General features: G+C 39.2%; 1 protein-coding gene across 1 annotated transcript in view; it reads left to right on the top strand.

Annotated features, from left to right (window-relative positions):
* The window catches only part of COQ10B (coenzyme Q10B), a 31,086-nt gene extending 4,937 nt beyond the window's left edge, over positions 1 to 26,149 (top strand). Inside the window, exons 2-5 of the mRNA XM_064286861.1 lie at positions 10,335 to 10,484; positions 16,981 to 17,173; positions 23,688 to 23,789; positions 25,145 to 26,149. Coding sequence (XP_064142931.1) covers positions 10,335 to 10,484; positions 16,981 to 17,173; positions 23,688 to 23,789; positions 25,145 to 25,312 — 613 coding nt within the window. The 3' untranslated portion in view covers positions 25,313 to 26,149. The remainder of the gene's footprint in view (positions 1 to 10,334; positions 10,485 to 16,980; positions 17,174 to 23,687; positions 23,790 to 25,144) is intronic.
* Positions 26,150 to 26,171: the final 22 nt, after the last annotated feature.

Genomic DNA, 26,171 nt, shown 5'->3' with positions numbered 1-26,171 from the left:
ATGGACATCAAAGACAATCCTGGTTACGACTCAGAAAGACATGAGGAGAGCTGTAACAATGGAGACAGTGCAGATGGTGAGAAGCAACAGCAGAACCTGTAGACCAGTGTAAGGTGGTGCTGGAGCCGACCCATGGAGCAAAAATGCTGAGTGCCTTGGCATAGGAGGCTTCCTGGCAAAGTAGGGTATCTCTGGGCACTTACTAGTGGAGCTAGGCTTGCCGACCCATGGAACAAGAGAGCTGAGTGCCTTCTGGCTGAGATTTACTGGCAGAGGAACTTATTGGAAGAGCTAAAGAGTTTCAGAACACTTGCCTGAGCAGGGCAGAGGGCCAGGCTGGACCAAGGGCTCAAGGAACAGAGAGTACAAGGAACCAGGAAGCAGAAGCTAAAGAGACAATGAAGACAGGAAGCAGAGCTGCCTCAGTCTCAAAGGATAGGGCCATGACCAAAGGATGGGGCCACAGCCTCTCAGATTTCAGAGAGTCAGGTCTTCACCAATTTGGTTCCAGAGCTTGGGGCTGCCGCTCACGAGTGCCAGTGAAATGAGGCTGGATCCGCTGCCCAAAGCTGGGGGGACGGAGTTGCCATGCCCAAGGTGCAGAGGAACGGGGCCTACTAGGGCTGAGGGGTTGGGGTCCGCCACTCAGATGGACTAGGAGAATAGCTGCGCAAAGCCAAGGGAGCAGAGTTGCTGTTCTAGTAGGCCTGGAAGGTGGAGCTGAAGCCCAAGGCCAAGGGGCCTCCACCTAGAATCTGAGAGTGTGTCCAACAACCAGAGTCTGGAGGGCAGGGCCATTGCCTAAATGGTCTCAGACAACAGGAGATTATTTTTAAGCCTTGAGAGCTAATGTAATGGGTTCTGCTGACTTGCTTGGTGCCTGTTATCCCTTCTTTCCCTCCAATTTCTGCCATTTGTAATGGAAATGACTAACTGATGCCTGTTCCACCATTTTACTTCAGAAGCAGATAATTTGTGCTGTAGATTTCACAGATCAAGAATTTTGCCTCAGATTGAAATTTGGACACAGAGTTGATTTAAGACCTTTGGGATGATATTATGGGGTGAAAGTGTTTTACATGTGGCAAGGACATGAATTTTGGGGGGGGTGCAAAGGATGGAAAGTCATGGATTGAATTGTGTCCCCCCCAAATATGTGTCAGCTTGGCTAGGCTATGATTCCCAGTATTATGTTCTCTATTTTGTGATACAATGTAATTTTCCTGTGTGTTGTAAATCCTAATGTCTGCTTGTGGTTAATGAGGCAAGATTAGGCTGTGTTAAAGAGGATTGGGGTGGGATGCAACACCCTTGCTCAGGTCACAGCCCTCATCCAATTTAAGGGGAGTTTCCCTGAGATGTGGCCTGCATCACCATTTATTTCACAAGAGATTAAAGGAGAGAGAAGCAAGCAGAGAGATAGGGGATCTCATACTACCAAGAAAGAAGCACTGGAGTGGAGTGCTTCCTTTGGACCTTAGGTCCCTGCACTGAGAAACTCGTAGAGCAGGGAAGATTGATGACAAGGATCTTCCCCATGAATCAACAGAGAGAAAGCCATCCCCGGGAGCTGGCTCCCTGAATTCAAACTTCTAGCGTCCTAAACTGTGGGAGAATAAAGTTCTGTTTGTTAAAGCCATCCACTTGTGGTAGTTCTGTTACAGCAGCACTAGATAACTAAGACAGCTCCTTAGACGCAAGGATGGCACAACCCCCTCTCTCATACTTTGGACATGTTCTTAGGAGGGTCCAGTCCCTGGAGAAGGACATGTTGCTAGGTAAAGTAGAGGGTCAGCAGAAAAGAGAAAGACCTTTAATGGGATGGATTAATGCAGCGGATGCAACAGTGGGCTCAAGTGTAACAACAATTGTGAGCATGGCACAGAACCAGGCAGTGTTATCGTTCTGTTGTAGATAGGGTTGCTGTGAGTCAGAACCAACTCAACGGCACCTAACAACATAGGTTTACTCAGAAAAGAAAAAGAAATCACAGTAGGCTTCTTTGAATATTATCTCTGCCTTTAAAATAAGATTCACGTAACAGAAGTCATATTTTCAAAGATTTTCTGCAGTGTATTTATAACGCTTCTTTCTAAGAAATAAATCGATTCTAAAATCTCTTGAATAAAAAGAAGTAATGTGATAGATAACTTTGAAACTTGTTCTTACCATTGTTGTAGAATCAGATTACTACTTGTGATACCTAGAAAATTTGCAGTTCACAAAGGTATTTCGCTTCACCATATTTTCCCCATTACTCATTTCTTAAAGTGTTATTTCCAGTTGACTGCATAGAAATCCTGGAATCTTCAACTTAAAAAGGGCCAACAAGTTCATTCATACAGTTCATATGTTTAAATCTTTTCTATTACATTTTATTAATAGTTGTGCGGTCTTTAGCTTAACTTTTTTTTTTTTTTTTGCCTCCGGCAAAAGCCCATTCCAGTTTTATAAATAGTTCTAGTTATTCAAAAGTTCATTCTTGTATTATGGAGTTTCAATTTGTCTCTCTGTAATTTATCTTCCGTTTACATTCTGTGTGTCATCCCTTATCTTCTGGCTGATTTCTTCAACCTTTATTTGCCTCGATTTTCTATTTTTTCCCCAGCCAAACGGTAGGGTGACAGTGTCCTCAGGAAGTTGTATTTATGTATGATAACATAAGCAGACTTCCTCAGGCCACCTACTCCCCTTTTTAAATATCATTTGAAGACTTTATTTAATGAAGTGTCTGCATTTTGCCCTTGGAACCCTTCAGTAGCTTCCTATTCAGAATAAATTCCAAGTTGCCAAACTATCCTTAGCATGATCTAACCCCTAGCTGTCTTTGCAACATTTATCTCATGGTACTCTCCTGCCTTTCTGTGCTTCTTGGTACACTGTTAGTCTTTATTTGCTTCTGAACACTGCCAAGCTCTCTCCACTTTCCCTACTGCCTGGAATGCCTCCCCCCCCCCCGCCACCTCTCCTCCATTCATTTTTACACATGCACACACGTATATTGTATATATACATGCATGGTTTTGTTTACATGTATAAATATTACTTTTCCACTAAAACATCAATTCAGGCTTCCTAGACCCTTCTGTCTAAAGCAGGTCGTATTACATCCACCCACCCTAAATGAATGGTTTCTGTTATAAGGATCAGCACACAGCTGGTTCCTATGAGGTGTAGATTAAAGATGTCCCATATGTCCAGCTTTTCCAAATTGCTGTACTACTCCATTATCTATAGCATCAACTACTCCTCCTCCCCTCAGTACTGTCCCTCCTGTCTTTGGGTTCCATAATTCTCTGCAACATCTCACAGAACTTACGAACTCTAGCAAGGAAATGGCTTATGTGGTTGTGGAGGCTGGCAAGTTCCGAATCCGTGAGTTAGGTGTAGGCTTCTCCTGACTCAAGAGGCCACATAAACCCAAATCAGCAGGCCAAATGACAGGCTTTTGGCTCACAAGACTGCAGAAACTGGTGAATCAGGTAAGGCGATAGGCTGCTGGCCCATTGGGCTGCGGAAGCTAGCACATCCCAGAATCGGCCCATCAGACAGCAGGCAGGCCACGGGTTCAAGTCCCAAGAACCAAGGTCAGACAGCGATGAGCCAGATCTAGAGAGAGAGCCTCACTAGAGCACCCATAAATATACATGGATGCTGGCCACACCCCAGGGAAGGGCGTGACGAGTAAGAGTGGGACTTGAGTCACACCTTCCTGCAAGGCTGTGACTCAAGATACACCCTACACTAGTCTTGCCTTATTAACATACACAGGTTAGGACTTACAACATATAATAGAGGATAATTACTTCAGATCACAAAATGGAAGACAGCCACATAATACTGGGCACCATGGCCTGGCCAAGTCAACAAACAACACTGACCACCACACCTTGTTAGGGTTCCATACACCTTGTTTGCATGGTCCCACCCTATCATATTAAGTATTTTATTGCACTGCAGGCCACCTTCAGGTCTTCTAGCGATTGGCCCTTTCACACCTGAAGGATTAACTTCCGCCTCCCAATCATTTTATCACTCGAAAACAGTGATTAATTAATCAGCAGGGCAAAGAGTTCTCGGGGTGAAGTTACTCAGGTATCAGCCTTTATCTCCCACTATTCCAATTCTCTATCGAACCGTTACTCTGAGAGTGGTATGCAACACCGTGAGTCCATTTAATAGGATGTTTCTTGTCCCATTGCTCCACCCTGTGGGCTGCAAAATATATTCCTTGGTCTGATGAAAAATAACCTGGTGGCCCAAATTGGTACAGAATCTTTTGTTCCAGTCCCTTAATGGTGTTTTTGGCATTTGCATCTGTTACGGGATATACAAAGCCCAATCCAGAGTAAGTATCTTTTCCTGTGAGGACCCGTTTGTAGCAACCTGGTGCCACTGGCATCATTGGTCCAATATAATGAACTTGCCAGCTATGTGCAGAGTTTCCCCCAGGAAATCTGCACCATAGCCATTTGCAACCTTCGTCTTTCTTGCTGGCAGACAGAGCAGTCCTTTCTGGCGTTTTGTTCCTCAGAGGGTGCAGCCCATCTCTGCATTGCCACAGCACCCCCATGTCCACTCATTTCATGGACCCAGTTGGCCACCTCAAGTGAGTGTACTAACAAGTCCACTTGCTGATTCCAGTCACCTTCCAATCCAGAAAGGGGTTTCTTTTGGTGGGCATCAGCATGTCCTACTCTAATGCACCCTCTAAATTCCCAGATTGCTTTCCATAGGCCTGTGCCCTCCATGAGTGTCCCCTTAATAGTCCAGTTTTCCATTGTTCATTTGCCTGACCGTATAGCTGGGCTGTTGGCCACTGCCCCTAAGTTGGTAAAAATCCAAACATATGGGCCTCCACCATTGTCCACTTCTTCCATCATGGCTAGGAAGATAGCATGCAGTTCAGCCCGTTAAGCTAACCTGTTCTTACCTTCCTTGGTCAGAGTCTTCCCATCTGCTGATCTTAATGCAGCAGCTTTCCATATCACATGTCCGTCTACCCTGGAACTGCCATCCATGAACCAAGCAGCCTTCTTCTGATCAGCAGAAAGTTGTTCATAGGGCACTGTGGCAGCTTCTCAGGTGCTGCCAGGGTAGAACCTATGGGAAAAGAGGCTACCTGCTTATGGAAACAGTGGGTACCTCCCTGCATTCTCCCAGTAGCTTCTTGCATGAACCCCTTCCCTTTATTATGGAACTGTTTTGGGCACTGCCTTCCTTATTAGAGTGTTCTCTGATATCATCCAAGACATGGGTATTTCAGGTCTCATGATGATTTATGTCCTTTTGTCATTGAGGCAGTCTCAATCAATTCCCAGTAGCAGGGGAGTAATTGATTTGCCTTTCAAATGGCTTGTATTGTGCTACAGCCACCTGGAAACTTTCTAGACCAGAATCCCAGTAGTCAACATAGGGTGGTATTCTCAGTTTTTTGCCATAATCTCTAGGCTGCATAAGCACATGTGGCAGACATCTCCAAAATTATGTCTGAATGTGGACCATAAGGGCCTAAAGACGGAGAATGACACTACTTTCTGTATTTTAGATATAGTCTGCTGTTGCTCTGGCCCCCATTCAAATGCAGTTTTCTTCTGAGTGGTTTTATGGATGGGGACCAGCAATATTACCAGATGTGAAATATGCATTCTCCAAAATCCAAATAAACCAACCAGCTTCCTGCCTAGTCTTGTGGGTAGGTGGTGACAACAACTAATTCTTGGTTGCCTGCAGGATGTCACAGGTGGCTCCTGCCCAAGTTATTCCCAAGAATTTCACTGTTTGGGCAGGGCCCTAGGTTTTTGCTGGGTTTATTAACCAGTCCCTTTTGATCATGTGGGCCACCACTGTATTCAAATCAACCCTATTCTGTTCTTCAGTGTTTGATACTAACATAGTATCATCAATGTAATTTATCATTACACTTGAGATCTGCACCAAGTCCAAGTCTCTTCTAACCAAACTATGACAGGAAGCCAGTGGATTCAAGTAACCTTATGGCAATGTAGTGAAAGTAAATTGGGATCATCCTTGCTTGAAAAACAAACCGCAGCTGGCTCTATTTCTGAGATTAGGATTGAGAAAAAGGCACTTGAAAGAATAGTCACTATCAGTCTCCTTTAGTCTGCTGTATTTTCTGTACTGTTGATACCCTGTCTAGAACAGCTGAAGCCATGGGTGGCACTACTTTATTTAGGCCTTAGTAGTCTACTGTCAGCCTCCATGAGCCATCTGCCTTTTTCACGACCATACAAGGCTGTTACACAGAGAATTTGTTGGCACCAACACTCCAGCCTTTAGCATGTCTTTAATCAAAGCGGTAATCTTTTGTCCAGAGGTATCCTATACTGTTTCAAATCAACAACCCGAGTAGGTTTGGGCAATTCCGATCGTTCCCATTTAGTGGGTCCAATCAATACTGGCCCAAGACTAGACTTACATGCCTTCAGTTTTACATGATCAAGTAGAGGGACTGTTCCCCAATTAGACATAATAGCCATGCCAGTAATACATTCAGGTAAGGGAGATGTAACAGTTTCATACAAAATCTGCTTAAATCTTCCAGTTCTCATCCAAACTTTCGCTTCAGTTCCATCAACTGTTGCGTCCCCGTATCCCCCCAGTTTAACCTCAGGCCCCTTCAAGATTTTATTGACAGGTTTTAGGATTGCAGTACCTTGGACTCCTGTGTCCAGGAGCCCCAAGAGGGCCTCTTCCCCATCCCCTGGTCATTTCACCCACACTTATGCATATGGCCTCAGTTCTGCTGGAGGCTGGACCAGAAGACCATGACCCCCCTCGTCAATCTTTATCTTGATCAACTAGCTGAGCGTCTCCTTCAAATGGTCCCAGATGAGAACTCCCATCATTAAATTTCTCCCAACTGGGGTGAATAGAACAGACTTGTTTAGGCATCTTTAAGTTGGGGGACCAGAAGGAGTTTCCGTTGGTCAACCTAATCTCTGTAGTGCTCCATTGGAACCTTTGTCTCAACTCCATCAATGTCTGCTATATTCATCCCATTTCTTAGTAACCATATAAAAATCTCTGTTCTGCTGCAGTAAGCTTTTTTGCCTCTTCCCATTCTCTTATGAATCACTCTTGTGTTTCTTGCATCTGTAAAACCCATGCAGGGAAGATATGCCAACAGACCTGACGAGGCTTCTCAGATTGTTGCTTTGTTTCGCAGTAGCAAGGTTATATGGGGTGCCAATGTAGAAGGAGTTCCGTTGATTACCATAGCTACCATGACCTGTGTAAGGGACATATTTGTTAGATGAATATCCTGATTACCATAAAGCCATTCCAGCATGGCTTGCATAAGCAGCACATCGGCTGCTTCCTCTGGAGTGTTTCACTGGATATTTAGATGGGGACGGGGGTAGATTCCCTTCTCAGGGTAAACAAGTCTCACTGCAGATTTTATCCAGTCCACCAGGCCGGCTGTCCTCTCCTGGTTAATCTGCTGTGTAACTGGATCTTGTGTCATTATTCTTGACTGTTCCAAAGTGAGTCGTAGGTCTTACAACAACCCAAACATACTCATCCATTCTACAGCATTCAAAACTGAAGACCCTGCCCCTAAATTAGTCATTCTCACAATCCATTTTAGTAACCCTCTGGTTTCAGTAGTTTCTTAATTTTGCCCGTTCCCCTCCGGGATTACTGTCTTCATGACCAGTGGTTGTAAGAGTACTTCCTATTGTTCTGACACAATTTTTCCTTTCTGGGTCGGCTCTGAGGTTGGCCCCGGGATCTCCCCGAGACTAGCAGTCATAATTCTGACTGGACCGGATCTGGACTTGGTTCAGTGCTAAAATCTGCCCCTATATTCTTTTTCCCTGCCATTGCAACTATTACTGATAACAGAAACAAAGGTATTGTATGTCTTGCCCTTTCCTGTCACTGTTTTTCCATTCAACTAGCCAATTCCTCAGGAGTTAGATCCACCACTTCTACTTCCCATGAATAGCTTTTGCCTTGGGTAACTGATTGCAGCATAACACCTGCTTCAAATCATAGGTGTTTTTTATCCTGTCCAGAAACAGAAGGTTTCTTATTCTCACATTTATCCCCTTTTTTCTAAAACCACATATTCCATTGAGTCTGGCCATTGCAGGGAGACCCATCATTCTCACTCCAACTAAATGAATAATTTATAAGGATCAGGACAAAGCTGGTTCCTATGAGGCAGAGGTTAAAGATGTCCCAAATGTCCAGCTTTTCCAAATTGCTGTACCACTCTATCATCTCTAGCATCAGCTACCCAGAGAGAGTACTTAGTACTCATTACTCTCTCCTAGCACCTTTTTTTTTTTTTTTTAAATCCCCAACTGGAATGTAATCTTTGTAAATTTCATGTTTGTTTTGTTCACCATTGTATTCTTAGTACAGGTATCTGAGTGGCACACAAACAGGTTTTGTGCTCGACTACTAACCTAAAGGTTGGCAGTTTGAACCCACCTAGCAGCCCTGTGGGAAAAAGACCTGGTGATCTGCCTATGTAAAAGATTACAGTCAAGAAAACCCTATGGAGCAGTTCCACTCTGTAATACATGGGGTCACCAGAAGTTAAAATCCACTCAAAGGCAATGGGTTTTATATTCCTAGTGCCTGACACAGTCTAACATAGAATAGCCCGATAACTATGTGAACTAATGATTGAAATGTAGTGTAAAATAACTATTCAGAAATCTAATAAGGGAAAGGCTAAAAATATTTAGGTAAAAAAAGAAACCCGTTGCCATTGAGTTGATTCCAACTCATAGTGACCTTATAGGACAGAGTAGAACTGTTCCACACAGTTTCCAAGGGTGTAAATCTTTACAGAAGCAGACAGCCACATCTTTGTCCTCTGAAGCCACTGGTGGGCTCAGACTGCTGACCTTTTGGTTAACAGCCACGTGCTTAACCACTCCACCACCAGGACTTGTGTGTTTAGGTATAGGAGTATATTGGGCATCTATACTTAGAAGTGCTCCAAACAGTTGACTTTCTAATTATCCAGATGTATATTTTTACGTATATATGTGGAAATGGAAATTGGAAGATAAAGAAGAATGGTGCAGCAGTTTCTGGCAGGGCCTCCAAATCTCTAGTCTGAAAGCAAGATAAAATTTCAAGTCTCATTAGAGTGGATCAGGAATTAAACTCAAGTGCTTTAGTGGTAGAATTCTTGCCTTCTATGTGGGAGACCTGGGTTTGATTCCCAGCCAGTGCACCTTAAGCGCAGCCCGTAATGCACTGTTGTTGGAGGCTTGCATGTTGCTATGATGACCAGCACGTTTCAGTGGAGCTCCCAGACTGTCATGGATTAGACCGTGTCCCCCAAAAATGTGTATATCCATTTGGCTAGGCCGTGATTCCCAGTACTCTGTGACTGTCCACCATTTTGTCATCTGATGTGATTTTCCTATGTGTTGTAAATCCTGTCACTATGATGTTCATGAGATGGGTTAGTGGCAGCTATGTTGAGATCTACAAGATTAGATTGTGTCTTCAACCAATCTCTCTTGCGATATAAAAGAGAAAGCAAGCAGAGAGATGTGGGGACCTCATACCGCCAAGAAGCAAGAGCCAGGAGGATAGCTTTTCCTTTGGAACCAGGGTCCCTGCACTGAGAATCTCCTAGTCCAGGGTAAGATTGATGACAAGGACCTTCCTCCAGAGCCAACAGAGAGAGAAAGCCTTCCCCCGGAGCCGATGCCCTGAATATAGCCTACTAGACGTGAGAAAATAAACGTCAGTTTGTTAAAGCCAGTCACTTGTGGTATTTCTGTTATAGCAGCACTAGATAACTAAGATACAGACTAAGACTAGGAAGAAAAACCTGCCAGTGTACGTCCAAAAAATCAGCCAATGAAAACCCATGGGATTGCTATGAGTCAGGGGCCAACTTGACAGCAGCTGACAACAACAGTGTCTCTGGCTGGGAAAACAATCTGGGTAGGTAAGATGAGATGATGATATATTCTAGCAAGCCTGTGTCAAGAGTATATTGAAACATACAACTACAGACTAAAAGCCAGCTTTCTGAAGAGATAGCTTTTGTGCCAGAAGCTTCTAACTGTAACTGTGGCTATTAATGAGTTTTCTTTAGAGTGGGGTAGATCACTAAAACATACCAAGCAAGTTACGTTTCCCTGTGTCTCTGCAGACATGTGTGTTTTTGTGTGTGTGTGTGTGTGTGTGTATTGCCCCCTGTCCCCCAGAATATTCTAAAGTTGTAAAGGTTTCTAAAATGTAATATTTATTTACAATTTCTATAATTCGTTTTTGTGTTTTCCTCTTAATTTTCAATGTCACTCTAAATCCCGTAATTTTTGTTTTTTTAGATACTTAGCTTCCTGTGGTATACTGATGAGCAGAACTCTTCCACTACATACCTCAGTTGTGCCTAAGGAGATATACGCAAGAACTTTCTTCAAAATCACTGCACCATTGATAAACAAAAGAAAAGAATATTCAGAGAGGAGAATACTAGGGTTCGTATATAATAATAGTTCTACTAAAAGAGCACCTTTACAATTTTCTATGGAATATCATGCCTCCTCTTTTTCTCTGGATTCTGTTCTTACAGACTAAGCTCTGGTTTTTTCTAGGTTGATCATCCATATTCCTTGCTGCTTTGTAAATATTCCTTGAAAGAATGTAATTATATGGAAACTTTATAGGCTATAGATGTAAACCTTGGTACATAAAGGAAATAATTTAACTATTTATGACCTGAATTTTGTACATTGTTCTTTTCTACAGTGGCAACAGTACTGATATATTGAGCCACATTTGTTTGTAGAGCTCCCTCACATACACATGTACATAGAAGAATATGTGTATAGCTACTAAGAGGCTGCAATCGTCTAAAGCAGGGGTCAGCTCACTTTTTCTGTAAAGCACCAGATAGTGAATATGTTCAGCTTTGCAGTCTCTTGTGATTACTCAACCAAAGCAGCCATACACAATATATAAACAAATGGGCATGGCTGTATTTTCATAAAACTTTATTTACAAAAACAAATGGTGAGCCAGATTTGGCCCCTAATCTAGGGGTATATACAGTAGAAGATGTAACGGTGGGTCAAGAATCTACATTTAAACTAACCGCAATGCAACATCCCTCCATATGAGAATTTCTAGAATGGGGTCTTAATTCCCAGCAGACACTTAAGTATTACATGAAGCCTTGTAAAAGTGCATTTCTTTCATTTTAATCAATTGCTTTTTGCCTTCTGACTTGTCTGTAGTAAAGACCTTTCCACAGACTCATCCATAGCTTTTGTCATTGTATTTACGTATATCAACAGTCACTGGGTTGCAGTTTGAACCCACCCAGAGGCCCTTTTGAAGAAGGGCCTGGCGATCTACTTCCAAAAGGTCACAGCCTTGAAAACCGTATGGAGTGCAGTTCTGCTGTGCTATACATGGGGTTACCATGAGTCAGAATCTACCTGTTAGTCACTGTATCAGTTAAAATAATGATACTTGTTATCCAAATAAAACCCAGGAGCTTGTTTCTTTCTCATGAAAATTTCAGATGGGTATGTCTCATTCATAGGCAACTTTGCTCCAAGTAGTGATTCAGGAACCCAGGCTTCCCAACTTATGACCTCTATAGCTCCCTAGCCTTCAGAGTTGGTTTAAAAAAAGTTATACCGCTGCTTAACTGTATAGGTCTGAAAGTGACATGCCTCACTTGCACTCAGATATTATTGGCAAGAACTAGTTATGTGACCCCCATCTAAATGCAGGGTGGGGACTGAATTGTAGCACCTTGATGGGCAGCTACTTTAACAACAACGCTACATAAGGGAAGCATAGATTTTTGGATAGGTAGCCAGCTTGCCACAACTGGCATCCTAACAAAAGAAAAGTGGCATTTTAAAGACAAATCAGATTGTGAATTTGTCTATTTTTGAATCATGAATAATACCTGTCTTTTATTGTGAACCTGCCATTTCCAGGCACTGCTGAATGCTTTATATTATTTCATTTAATCTACAAAATAATCATGTGAAGTAGCTAACCCTTATTTCTATTTTAGAGATGAGGAAACTGAAGCTTAGAAAGATAATGTACATTCAGCATCATGACTCTAAAGCTTATTTTTTTCCCACCATATTTACTTTGTTTCCTTATTCTTCTCATGCTAAAATTGTTTTTATTACAAATTGGTCGTATCCAACGATCTTCAGATTATCTTTTTTTTTCCTGTATTTGGCATGAACACATATAGTAATAATTGCTAGCATTTATTGAGTGCTTGTTAAAATCACACACTGTGCTGAAACTATTTCATTTAACTTTGAAAAGAACCCTGTAAAGGTATTTTTTCAATTATGGGTGAGGAAAATGAAGTTGGGGGGTTAAGCAACCTAGTCAGTGGTCACATGACTGCTATGTTTTAGAGTTCATATTTGAATACAGTCCTTTCTGCCTTAGGAAGTTTATTACTTTAACCACCATACTGTGCTACTTTCTTAGTCTTAATAGACTACTTTTATGACAATTAACTTCCAGGTTTAAAAGTTCTATACTTTTCTGTGACCTATTGAGGCATTTATTTAAAAGTCTCTGCAAACTCAGAGTGGGTAAGTACCTCCCTACCACGTTCCATACCTCCTTTCATAATTATAAAGATTGGACTCAAATTCTGTCATATTTTAAAAATATCCTTTTGTAATTGAGACTGTGGTTGTGTTAAATTATTTCATTTGAGACAAATTGTATTTTTACAATGTTGAGGCTTCATAGCCAAGAATAATGTATGTCTGGTTCATTACTCAGGTTGTCTTTTATGTCCATGGAGGTTTTTATATATGTGTTTATTTAACTTAAGCTTTGAACATTATTGTTGAGTTTATTTCTAGGTATTTTGCATTTCTATGCTATCATTTTCTATCTAGTTCTTGTAATTTATTTTTGTTGTTTTTGATGAGTAACTGCTTGTTAGTATATGAAATACACTGATTTTTCTGAATTGATTCTCTTCTGAATTGATAAGATTGTCATACCACCTACCAACTGATAATTTCGCCTAATTCTTCCAGCACACATACCTCATGTTTTATGCTCTGACGTAATTACGTTGGCTAATACTTCCAGAACATTAAATAATAATGATAACATCTAGCATTTATGCCTTCTTTTTTACTCTCATGGGAATTACAGTATTTTACATGTATAGAGGGGATCATAAAGTATTTCCTCTTTTGGCCCATTAATATGGTTGTAATAATAGAATTCTTAATATTAAGCCACTCATTACCACCATCACTACCACTTGTCTTAGAGTCAGTTCTGACTCATGGTGATGCCTGTGTGTCAAAGTAGAACTGTGCTCCGTAGGGTTTTTGATGGCTGATTTTTCGAAAGTAGATCACCAGGCCTTTAGAATCGTCCATATATCGCTAAATGAGCTGCATTTGATTGTTGTAGATTTTTTCAACGTATTACGAGATTCTATTTGGTAATATTTAGAAATTTTGCCTCAGTACTCACAGGTGATGTTGGTTTCAACTTTTGTTTTTTAGCTTCTCTGTCAGGTTTTAGTTGTCAGGATGTTAAGCTGGTTCATAAAGGGAATGGGAGACTTCCTTTCTTTGTGTTCGAGAAAAGTTTTCCTTCATTTCTTAAGTAGTATTACATGCTTGTACAAAAACGTAACCATAGAAGTATGTGAACTAAAACAGCCTGTTTTTACCCCCAGTCCCTTTCTGTGAGTTAACTATTAATTATTTAATCTGTATCCTTCTAGGACTTTTTCTCTGTTTTTTCCTGACAGACATTCTATTGATATAATAATGTTCTTAAGAAAAACATATTAAAATAATTTTAAATCAAGGAAACAGTATACACTTACAATTTTTCTTAAGTATATAGAATCTTATATTGTGCTGTGTAGTGCTTTTTTAAATAATACATCGTAAACCTATTTTCTTTTAAGTACATATTCGATATCTTGTAAACAAATTTTTAAGTAAATTTCAAGAATCCTCAGTATGGGTATATCTTAATGTATTAAACATTCCCCGACTGATAAACTTTGGGCTGCTTCTAGTTTGTTTTCCTCACAATCAGTGTTGAACATCATTTGTACAATGTGGAAATATTTCTGAGGATAAATTGCTGGAAGTGAAGTTGGCTAGCTCCAAGTAAGAAATTATAGATCAACTCAAGACAATTCTTTGTTGTTGTTGTTGTTGTTGAGAATATGCATAGCAGAGCATGCACCAATTCAGCAATTTCTTCATGTACAGCTCAGTGACATCAGTTACATTCTTCTAGTTGGGCAACCATTCTCACCCTCATTTCCAAGTTGTTCCTTCCCCATTAACATAAACTCACTGCCCCCTAAGTTTCCTGTCTTTCAAATTGCTGAGGTCAGTTTGATCCCATACAGACCGATCTTAAAAGAATATAATGCTCAAGGCAGACATTCTTTACTAATTAAGCTAGACTATTATTTGATTTTGAGAAGGTTTCAGGGGATATTTTGGCTTAAGGTTTAAAGATTATCTCAGGGCCTTAGTTTCAGGGGTTCATCCAGCCTCCATGGCTCCAGAAAATCTGGATTTCATGAGAATTGGAAATTCTACATTTTTCCCCCTTTCATAAAGATTCATCTAAAAATCTTTGATCAAAGTGTTCATTAATGATAGTCAGGCACCATCCAATTCTGCTGGTCTTCATGGTGAAGGAGGCAGTTGTACATGGAGGCAGTTAGCCTCCCATTCCATATCCTCCTCCTATTCCTGACTCTCCTTCTTCCTCTGTTTCTTCAGGCAAATAGAGACCAACTATTGTATTTTGGATGGCTACTTGAAAGCTTTTAAGACCCCAGGCACTACACAATAAACTAGGAGGTGGAGCAGAAGCACTGAACATATTATTAGGCCAGTTAACTGGGTTGTCCCATGAAACCATGACCCTAAACTTCCAAACCAGGGAACCAAACCCCATAAGGAGTTCGGTTGTACATAATAAGTAACCTCAGCAGCTACTTTTTTTTTGTAGTTGTTGTAAATATGTGTATCATACAGTTTTTGCCAATACAATTTACAGGTATACAATTATTGGCACCAATTATGTTAATCGACTGTGCAACCCTATACCTAATGGAATTTTTCCGTTACCGTAACCCGAAATTCAGTACTCTGTAAGCAATAACCCTGTCTTCCCCTCTCCCTCCCACCCCTGGGAACCACTAATAAACTTTGGTCTCTATACATTTGCCTTGTCTTTTCTATATAAGTGAAGACATACACTATTTGTCCTTTTGTGATTCACTTATTTCACTCTGTGTATTTATCAGCCAAGTTCCATCCGTATTGTAGCGTGTATCAAGGCTTCATTTCTCTTACTGGCTGAGTAGTATTCCATTGTTTGTTGTACCACATTTTGTTTATCCATTCATCTGTTGTGGGCATTTAGGTTGTTCCCACTTTTTGGCTATTGTAAATAGTGCTGCAGTGAACATGAATGTACAAGTATCCGTTTGAATGTCTACTTTCAAGTCTTTTGGGTATATACCTAGCAGTGGAGCTGCTGTGTCAAGTAGTAGTTCTAATTTTAGTTTTTTGAGGAACCACATTGTTTTCCACAATGGCTGTACCATTTTGCATTTCCACCAGCAATGGGTAAGACTTCCAATTTCACCACATCCTCACCAGCATTTGTTAGTTTTTGTTTTGTTTTAATCTTAGCCATTTTAATGGGAATGAAATGATATCTCATTGTGGTTTTTGATTTGCACTTCTCTTACAGCTAATGACGTTGACATCTTTTCATGTGTTTGGTGACCATTTGAATGTCATCTTTGGTGAAATGTCTATTCAAGTTCTTTGCCCATTTTATGATTGGATTACTTGCCTTATCGTTGTTGTCAAAATTTTGTATACATTTTTGTTATTAGATTTGTATTGGATATATGGTTTCCAAAGATACCCTAGCCAGTAGCTTGTCTGTTCACTTTTTTGGTAAAGCCCTTTGATGAATGAAAGTTCTTAATTTCATGAGGTCCCGTTTGCTTTGTCTTTTGCTGTTTGTGCTTTTGCTATTAGATAATCCATTCTTAAAAGCTAGGCCCTTTTATTTTTTTCTAATAATTCTGTGGTTTTAGTTTGCACAATTAGGTTTTTAATCCATTTCGAATTTGTTTTTGTGTATAGTATGAGGCATGGATTCTGTTTCATTTTTCTGGATGTGGAAATCCAGTTTTTCCCAGCACCATTTATCGAAGAGACTTTTCTTTCCCCATCGAATGGACTTAGCACCCTCGTCAAATATCGGTTGAGCACAGATGTGTGGGTTTATGCCTGGACTGTCAATTCAATTCCATTGGTCTGTATGTCTTTTGCTACAGCAGTAGCAGGCTGTTTGATTACTGTAGCTGTTTAATATGTTTTAAAATCAGGAAGTGTGAGCCCTCCTACTTTGTTCTTCTCTTTCAACACAGCTTTAGCTCTTTGGGCCCTCTTGCTATTTCATATAAAGTTGGTTTTTCCATTTCCATTTCTGTAAAGAAGGCTGTTGGAATTTTGATCGGGATTGTGTTGAATCTATAGATTACTTTGGGTAGTATTGACGTTGTAACAATATTGTCTTTCAGTCCATGCACATAGAAGCCAATTCTTGTTATCCAGAAATGTGGACTATTGCAAGGTCTTTTAATTTTTTTTTGAAAAACCATGAATCTAGTTTTTTATGTAAACTCTCAATTTTTAAATGCTGGCAACTAATTAAAAATTTGAAAATCATACATGCAGGCTAGATGTAGCCTGTGGGCTGCCAGATTGTGACCTCTGCTATATATGTATATTTGTTACCTTTTTATTTTCTATATTGCTTTGAAAGCCATTCATTCCAGAGTGTGGCTCAACATGTGTGTCCACTGACTCATACTCAGTAAGTTTTAGTCATACTCAATTTAAAGTTGTATGCCTTATAACTAGATGCCATTAACACCCCCCCCCCCCTTTTAAGATATTCTATGCAGGAAATGTATGATGTAGTATCGGGAGTGGAGCATTACAAGCATTTTGTTCCTTGGTGCAAAAAATCAGATGTAACATCAAAGAGATCTGGATATTGCAAAGCACGATTAGAAATTGGGTTTCCACCTGTTTTGGAGCGATACACATCTGTAGTAACCCTGGTGAAGCCACACTTGGTAAAGGTAATAATTTTATTTTTTGTTTTTAAACATTCCCCAAATGTTGATTTTATCAAATATGTCAAATTTTACATATGTTACTGTGGTAGCTTGAAAAGATTTTCATGAACTAATGAAGGAAAAAAAAAGCCCAAACCATTTCTCATATCCCCTAATGGTGTCATTTTATACAAAAAACCAAACCAAACCATTGCTGTCAAGTTGGTTTTGACTCATAGCAACCCTATAGGATGGTGTAGAACTGCCCCATAGAATTTCCAAGGAGCTGCTGGTGGATTTGAACTGCTGACCTATTGGTTATCAGCTGAATTCTTAACCATTGTGCCACCAGAGCTCCCAGGATTTTGACTAGAAAATGGAAACGGGAAACTTTTTTTTTCCTTCTGTTGAGAAATTCTGACCCACAAAAAAGAGCAGTTCTGGGTCACACAAGTGAGAAATATTTTAATTATTTTAATGCGTTATTTTATAAGAAAAATGTTAAATGCTTTACTATTTGGGGAAAATTAAGAAAGGAGATATAAGATATAGTTTAATAGATATATATTTTTAAGATCTGAGGAAGCGAAAGTGGTGAGAGAATGAAAAATGTTAGAAAAGATAGAAACATGGAGAGCATTAACATTGAGTTGGTCCTCCCGTGTACCAGGTACTGTAATGCCAAGTACTGTTACGTGCATCATGTTAATCCTCTTACCCTTGCTCGGGGTGGATACACATATAACAAAGGTACCCAGACTTACACAAAAAGTCAGAATTTCATAGACTAGTACCCATTTCTTTTGAATTCCTAGAGTATGGTGGTGGTAGATGACTTCTGAAGCTGAGTTGTATGTTTGTGCCCACAGGACTAAATAGTAATATCATTTCTTGGTAATTGGCCAAGACTAAATGCCCTAGTCAGCTCTTTGTCATACACTGAAGGGGGTGCAGATCTCACAACAGGAGTAAACTGTCCAGTTAAGCTAAGACTCTGTAGTCTCTCCTGTTCTTAGTCAAAACTTGAACTCCAGTGAAAATGCTATATACTCCTCTCTGGGACTTTGCCACTATTAAAACTGTCCTCACGTGTTTACTCCATAGTTTTGGAGTTTTTAACTACTACACTGCATTGCCTCTCATATATTGAGCCCTTATTAGTATTTTATCTGAATTACTCATGTAATCTTCTCAACTCTGAGGGTCAGGCATTATTTTTCACCTTATAGTTGAACAAACTAAGGCTTAAAAGAGTTAAGTCATGTCATATTGCTAGCGATAGAGCGAAGACTCTAGCTTAGTCTTGTCTGATACCTGTGAATATGTCTGTAATCTTAAATTCTCATTTTCTATTCTCTGACCTCAGTCTTTTATCAATCGTTTTCTTATAGCTCATAACCATGTTGTTTTTATCTGAACTCCGAAAAATCTCATTTTTCTTCCCTGACTTTCTTCTATTCCTGGATTCCTAGCACGTACAGGATATAAAGTCAGACTCTGTAGCATTACACACAGACCCATATACTCTTCCCTCTGCTCCCCTGCGCCCCCCACATACACTTCATATTCAGGCAATGCCATATATCTTAAAGTTCCTGAATATACCACACAGTATTTATTCAACAGCTCTGTGCCTTTGTATATTGTTCCCTCTTAGCTTGTAATGCACTCAGCTCCTTGCTTATCAACCCTTTAGAATCCAGCTGTCTCATGTCTCTTTTTCCCTTTCTATTCAGGTAGAGAATCATGCCCAACTCTGTGATTCCTCTTGACTTTATACCTGCTATCTTTACTTTTCTTATCACTCTCTATTAAAATGTGTTTGTTTACCTGGACTTCTTGACAAGATCGAGCCCCTTGAAGGAAGGGACCTGTCTTTTTTCATTTCTGTATCCCTAGCACCAGTACTATTGGTATTATAATAATGGAGTCAAGGACGCTCCTGGCTAATGAAGGCCTCACTGTACAGGTAGTCCTCAACTTACGGTGGGGTTCCATTCTGACAACTGCCTCATAAGTCAATTCAGACATAAGTTGAATACCTCTTTTTTTTTTTAGTTTTCATTATTATTGCTTTTTATTATCAGTCTCTTTATAAATCTGATCTTTGTCTTTGGAGGTTGGAAACATCACATATAAACTTTTATGGATGTATTGTAATACATACATAAAAACATACACAAATCATAAAATTTACTCCAACCATGAAGAAGAGTTGGGCGATGCTGGCATTTGGTCAGTTGCAGTAATAACTCCACTTGTGGAAGGCTCTAGATCATCTGGATTATCCCTGGGAATGGGGTTTGCGTTTCTAGTCAGAAAATTAGTGAGTTGTCTGTATGATCCTTTTCTTCCTGTATTTCACGTCAGCATCTCACTGCTTCCTGAATCTGCCTGTAGACATTAGTAAAGTGGATCAGTTTTGAGTCCATGTTTTCAAGCAACTGAAGCCTCAATTTAGTTTAGAAAACTAAATCTGTATGACAGTGTTTTAAATAGTAAATCATAAAATTGAACATCTGAGAATGGTAACATCAGCAAATTATAGGCTGCAACATTGTATGTAGTACATATTACTAACAGTAAGATATCCCCCAAAAATAAACCAAATGACGGTCGTAAGTATGGTTTGTTGTTAACTTGAGTATGTTGTAAATTGAGGACTACCTGGGTTCTTGTGTTATTGCAGATCGAGAGATGTTGATGATAATCCCAGAGTAGCTTCCAGCATTGCCCAGGAGAGAATTTGTATCGGAAAAAAAAAAATTAATCTTCACAGTAACCTGTGTTAGATGAGAATTGCTGTCTTAATTTATGAGGCTTAGGCACTCCTTGGAAACTCTATGGGGCAGTTCTACTCTGTCCTATAGGGTCGCTATGAGTCGAAATCGACTCCAGGGCACTGGGTTTGGGTTTAGGGAGATTAAGAACTTGGTGCAAAGTCTGAGTGTATGTGAGTGATTCTAAAACTAATTTATTTTTCTATTATAAGCTGTCTCATTTAATTTGCCAATTTATTGTTTAAAGATATATTTGAGAATAACAAAAATATATGTCTTAGTTATCTAGTGCCGTTAATAACAGAAATACCACAAGTGGGTGGCTTTAACAAACAATATTTTTTCTCACAGTTTAGGAGGCTAGAAGTCCAAATTCAGGGTGCCAGCTCCAGAGGAAGGCTTTCCCTTTCAGTTCTGGAGGAAGGTTCTTGTCTCTTTTGAGCTTCTGCTCAGGGGTGATTTTTATATAGGCTTGGCATCTCTCTTTCCCCATTTAATCTCTTTTACATCTCAAAAGAGATTGACTCAAGATACATGCTACACTAATCCTAACTCATTAACATAACAAAACCTATTCACAAATGGGATTATAACTACAGGCATTTTTTGAAAAACTCATGTCTTCCAGTTGATTTAACGACCCTATATGACAGAGTAACACTCCCCCATAAGGTTTCCAAGGCTGTATTCTTCACAGGAGCAGATTGCCACATCTTTCTCCCATTGAGCTGCTGAGTGGGTTTGAATTACTGACCTTTTGGTTAGCAGCAAGGGCTTAACCACTGAGCCACCAGGGCTCCTCCCCCAAGGCTGTAATCCCTATTGGTATAAATTAGCAAAATAATGCTGATATGCTCAGCTTTTAGTTGTCCCTAGGTTCAGGTTCTGGATTACTTAATATGCATATTTGATGTATAATAAAAATCATGGCCAACAAAGCATCAGAAGCTATCTGATATTTTCCATGTATTATTAGTTGCTTTAATACCTCAGTAATTCTAGTTTATGCCTATGCGTAATGGCCAGAAGACCTGTAAAGTTTTCAGCATAGTTAATAGAGGCAACGTTTAATATGAATTTATGTTAAATGGATCTTACTGCTTGGTTCACAATATGAACATTTAGTATGGGATGGTTTGTTTGGTCAGTTTACCCAGAACAGCCAGTAGGTCATCATCTTAACAGCTTCTGCTACGTTCAGTATCCTTTCCTGTTAGGCAGGAAGTCTTAGGCAATACTGTTCCTGTCAAAATATACAAGTAAAAATCCATGGGTCTCTGAGCTAGATTATCAGTATGAGTACTGCCACATTTTATGTAGATGTGGTTAGAGAAAGGTGCTATATTAGAGTGTTCCAGCAATTGTTTCTACTTCAGTGTTGAATTTCCTGTAAACAACTTATGTGATTGTAAAGATGAGGCAGGATATGTTATCTTAAAGTTGGATAACTTTTTGTCATTGACGATGTCTTTAAAAATTATATGGCTATTATTGAGATATATAAAGCTGAATACTTCGAAGATTTTTGCTTTTCCCCAGTGACTTAGTATAATGTGACCAAATTCAGTTATTAACATAGTGTTTTAGTGGGGCCCTGGTATCGTAGTGGTTAAACATTTGGCTGCTATCCAAAAGGCTGGCAGTTCGAATCCAGCAGCCACTCCTTGGAAACCCTATGGGGCAGTTCTGCTCTGTCCTATAGGGTTGCTATGAGTTGGAATCGACTCGATGGCAGTGGGTTTTATCATGTCCAAATTTCTAAACATTCGCTTGTTTCTATTACAAATACTAATTTTTTAAAATGTAAACATGTCTAAGTAGAGTATTCCTTTGTAAGTGTTTTTTAGTTTGAGTGCAGCAGACCTTCTTTATAATGGTGTTGTTGTCATCAAGTTGGGTCCAGCTCATACCAGTGGCATGGCTTCTGGCATCATAGCAACACACAAGCCACCACAGTAGGACAAAATGACAGATGGGTGGTGGTTCTTTATAATAATAGCATGCCAATTTATTCAAAAGGATTTAGATAAAGAGGAAGTTAGGAACAAAACTATGAATAGATTTTTAGTTCTTTGACTCCCAGTTTGACTATATGTGGCAAGATCAAGAATTTAGTCAGAGAAATGATCCTAGGTTTTCTGCTTAGGAAGGCTGTTGCTGGGGAAGAAAAAGTGAAAATAGTTCACCTATACAAATCATTATTTTGCTAATTTATACCTCTAGACTAAATGAGTTATGGAAGAACATCATACATGAAGAAAACAAAAGGCTATTAAAAAGACAGGAAAGAAAAGACCAAAATGGTTGTCAGAAGAGACTCTGAAACTTGCTCTTAAATGTAGAGTAGCTAAAGTGAATGGAAGAAATGATGACGTAAAAGAGCTGAACAGAAGATTTCCAAGGGCGACTGGAGAAGACGAAGCATTATAATGAAGTGTGCAGAGACCTGGAGTTAGAAAATCAAAAGGAAGAACATGCTGGGCATTTCTCAGGCTCAAAGAACTGAAGAAAAAGTTCAAGCCACGAATTGCCATATTCAAGGATTCTGTGGGCAAAATATTAAACAACGCAAAAAGCATCAAAAGAAGATGGCAGCAATACAGTCACTGTACCCAAAAGTTTACCTATACAAGTCATCATTTTGCTCATTATACCTTTGGGGATTATAGCCTTAGGGGAGGAGCAGCCTAAACTGGGGTGGGGGAGGTAATTTGTTATCAAAGAGGAGTGTAGAGGGGCTTGAGCATTTATTGGCCTCAGAACATGCCAGAAAAGCTGCAATTTGAGACTTAATTGGGGAGGGAACATGACTTTGAAACAGTGATTTAAAAATTGGTCTGCTACTGAGAGGTGATATTAATTCTTGAGGTCACTTGTCTGCTGATATAATAAGGCCCAGAAAGCACCTTGGGTAGTAAGTAGGTAAAGAGGTTGAACTTGATTCAGTCATATCAGTCCTAACAGTGTGGTAGTAAATATGGTTCTGGCCACTGTTTTTCATACTGTAGCTGACAACCCTTTAGTGGGTCTCAGTCAGCATTTTTTTTTTTTAGTGATACATACAGAATGGGAAATACCAAAGTACACTGCACATAGTATGGTTATTGTGTTTCAGTGTGTACACACACATACAAAATATACATCAGCACTGAATATATCAGAAAGAAATGGATTGGAACCAAAGGTTGGGCCATACTTTCAAGAAAACTGGAGCCATAGAGGCTTCTGGTAATAAAGAGTGAAGGAAAGACTAAATGTGATTTAATAAGAGAAAATTTTGTATACAAGGGAGAATTATCCTAGGGACTGTGCCAGGTACTTTGCAAACTTTTTAGTCATCTCATAGTGATGGTGTAACATAAGCTTTATATTCATTTTACAGATTAAGGAAATATGATACAGGGATTTAATTTGTTCAGGATCACATTGTAATTTCGCAGAACTGGAAAAACTTGTAAACAGCAGCAAGCTGCCAGAAAATCACTGTTTTGTTCCAGGAGGAGAGATTTAAGTAGCACAGGGGGTGGTAACAGTGGAAGAGAGAACTTGTAACCTTGGGGATCCCAGGAGAAAAGAGAAAGGCTTATATTGTCAAGGTACTTCCTAGTACCAAGCTTAAAAATTTGGTGGCTATGTCACCTGTGGTCAGCCTTTAAAAAAACTGTTTACTTTTCAAAGAAATCAGTCTCAATTATGGTAGATTCTAGGTAATACCAAGTGGTATTTTACTCTGGTTTTATTTTTTAATTTTGTTCTAGGCATCCTGTACAGATGGGAGACTTTTCAAGCATTTGGAGACTATTTGGCGTTTTAGCCCAGGTCTTCCTGGCTACCCAAGAACTTGTACCTTGGATTTTTCAGTAAGTCTCTCATAAAGTCCTTGATTTGTTCCATTTATCTGGTGAAGAAGGAATAATCCACTGAGTACAACCCAAATGCCATGATTTTATGTGCATAGATTACTGAAACACCCTTTTAAAACATCTCACATTTCTGAGTGTTGCATAACTTTTTCTGCACTGACTTTCTAAGAAAAGAATGCTAATGAACCTTTTTTTTTTCTTATAATCTTGCATGTTCCCATTCCTTCTCTGGTTTCTGATTTTTACAAATTTACAGTGCAGAAACGTGTCCTCACTTTACTAACAGCTTAGTAAAAGTTTTAACCTCAGTGACACCAGATTAAATCTACACTTTGATTATAAGATGCAGAAATTATGTGAAAGGGGGAAAAGTATGTTTTTAGAATTTGAGAACTATGGTAGTTTTCTTGTTTACATTACCTTAGCTATAGAAAATGTAAAGCCACTTACGACGTTTTCTTTGCTGACAGGTAATAATATATGGGTTGTTCTCTGTATTTGCAACTCAGGCATTAAATCTTAATAGTCCTAATTTTGACTGAATTACTCTATGGTTTTCTCGGCACTTGAGTTACTTTCATTAAAAAATAAGTGAACACTAATAGGACAATTGGGGAAATGTGAATAAGGTCTGTGTAGATTAGTTAATAGCATTACTATATAGTAGTATTAACTTCCTCTGTCAATTTCCTGATTTTGATCATTACACTGTGGCTATATAAAATGTTAATACAGGGTAATCTGAGCGATGGTGTGGGAATTCTTTGTACTATTTAGCAACTCTTGTAAATTTGACACTATTGCAAAATGAAATTTTTTTTTTAATACTTGGTCTTAGTGTTTCTTGAACAAGTTGCCTTGAATTCTTTCTGAACAATGAGAGGGTATAAATAAATGGCTATAACTAGGGCTGAACTACCTGCCCCATCTGTTTTATGGATAAGGCATGAGTGTGCATGCACACATGTGGTCTCCTCTTCCTGCTGCTACTTAGGGGAATAACTATCAGAAAGATCATGACCTCTTCTTTACTTTTGGTGTAGGATGAATATAAAAAGAGGCACATTAACAAGAAGCCGGAGTGATAAATGTAATATTCAGCAAAACTTTTTTCTGGCTTTCTCTTAAGCAGCAGCCTCTGTCTTGAGCTTGTTTAAATTTATTGTGTGAGCAGTTGTGCTTACTGCAGTAAGACTTCCTCTTCTGTGGGGTGCTGAAACCCTCATCTAGATAAAGCCACACAGCTCTACCTTAGATACTGTCCAACTAGCCCAGTTCACAGTATGAGTACCACTATCCTAAGTAGAGAATGTAGTAAAAGATCTAAAATAATTACTAACATTTTCCCACAGGTTTCATTTGAATTTCGCTCACTTCTACACTCTCAGCTTGCCACACTCTTTTTCGATGAAGTCGTAAAGCAGATGGTAGCTGCCTTTGAAAGAAGAGCGTGTAAGCTGTATGGTCCAGAAACAAATATACCTCGAGAGTTAATGCTTCATGAAGTTCATCACACGTAAAGGGAAAAAAGAACTGATGTCACCTATTTATAACTTTGTTCACTTTTTAGAAGTGCTTTCATAGTTTGCTTTCAGAAGTCTGAAAGCATTTGCTAAACCCAGCTTTAATTATAAACCTGCACTGTTGAAAATTTGCACATAGAATATGGAACATATACATAGAATTAGTTCTTCAATCAAGTGTAATTCAAAGTGTTACATATATTAGCATATTCTGCATTTAAAATGGGATGTCATCACTATTGTTAGAATACTGACATCACTCTTAGCAGAAATTGAAACTGTAAATTTAAACCTTTTATCACCTACCTGAGATTAGCTGAAATACGTATGCAGTATGGCTTATATTAACCATATCACATTTAAGTTATTAAATTTAGAATATTTGTAACTTATTACCTCATGGGTTAGGGTATTTGAGTAATCATCAGATATTTAAAGTAAAACTTTGACTTAAAAAATACTGTTAATGAAGGCTTCTGGGCACTTCTGATGTTAGTATTCAGTGCTGTAGTGACGTTAGTGCCCAGATGAACAGAGTATCTTTCTTGGTGAGTGGTCCAGAGTTTTAAGCTACTTTTCTAGTAGTTTGTAATCTTGTCAAGGTACTTTGGCTGCTCTTTCAATAATGCTAATTGTGTGTCAAATTTTGTCTACTACGGTAGGCAACAGATGAAGATATGTTGGCTGATGTCTCCAGCACTATACATCCCTATTTTCTATTTATTATCTGTACTCACTTTCAATAATGTATTTCAAACTGTTATTTTTTTAAACAAATCAATGTAAGAACTGAAGTGGTAACTTAATAAAGTTAATTTGTTTATTTTTTGTATAGTTATTTGGTTAAGTTTTATAC

This window comes from Loxodonta africana, chromosome 6 (genome assembly GCF_030014295.1).
Source record: "Loxodonta africana isolate mLoxAfr1 chromosome 6, mLoxAfr1.hap2, whole genome shotgun sequence".
NCBI classification, from domain to species: domain Eukaryota; kingdom Metazoa; phylum Chordata; class Mammalia; order Proboscidea; family Elephantidae; genus Loxodonta; species Loxodonta africana.
The sequence above is the reverse complement of the archived record's forward strand: the minus strand, read 5'-3'. Positions and strand labels throughout refer to the sequence as shown.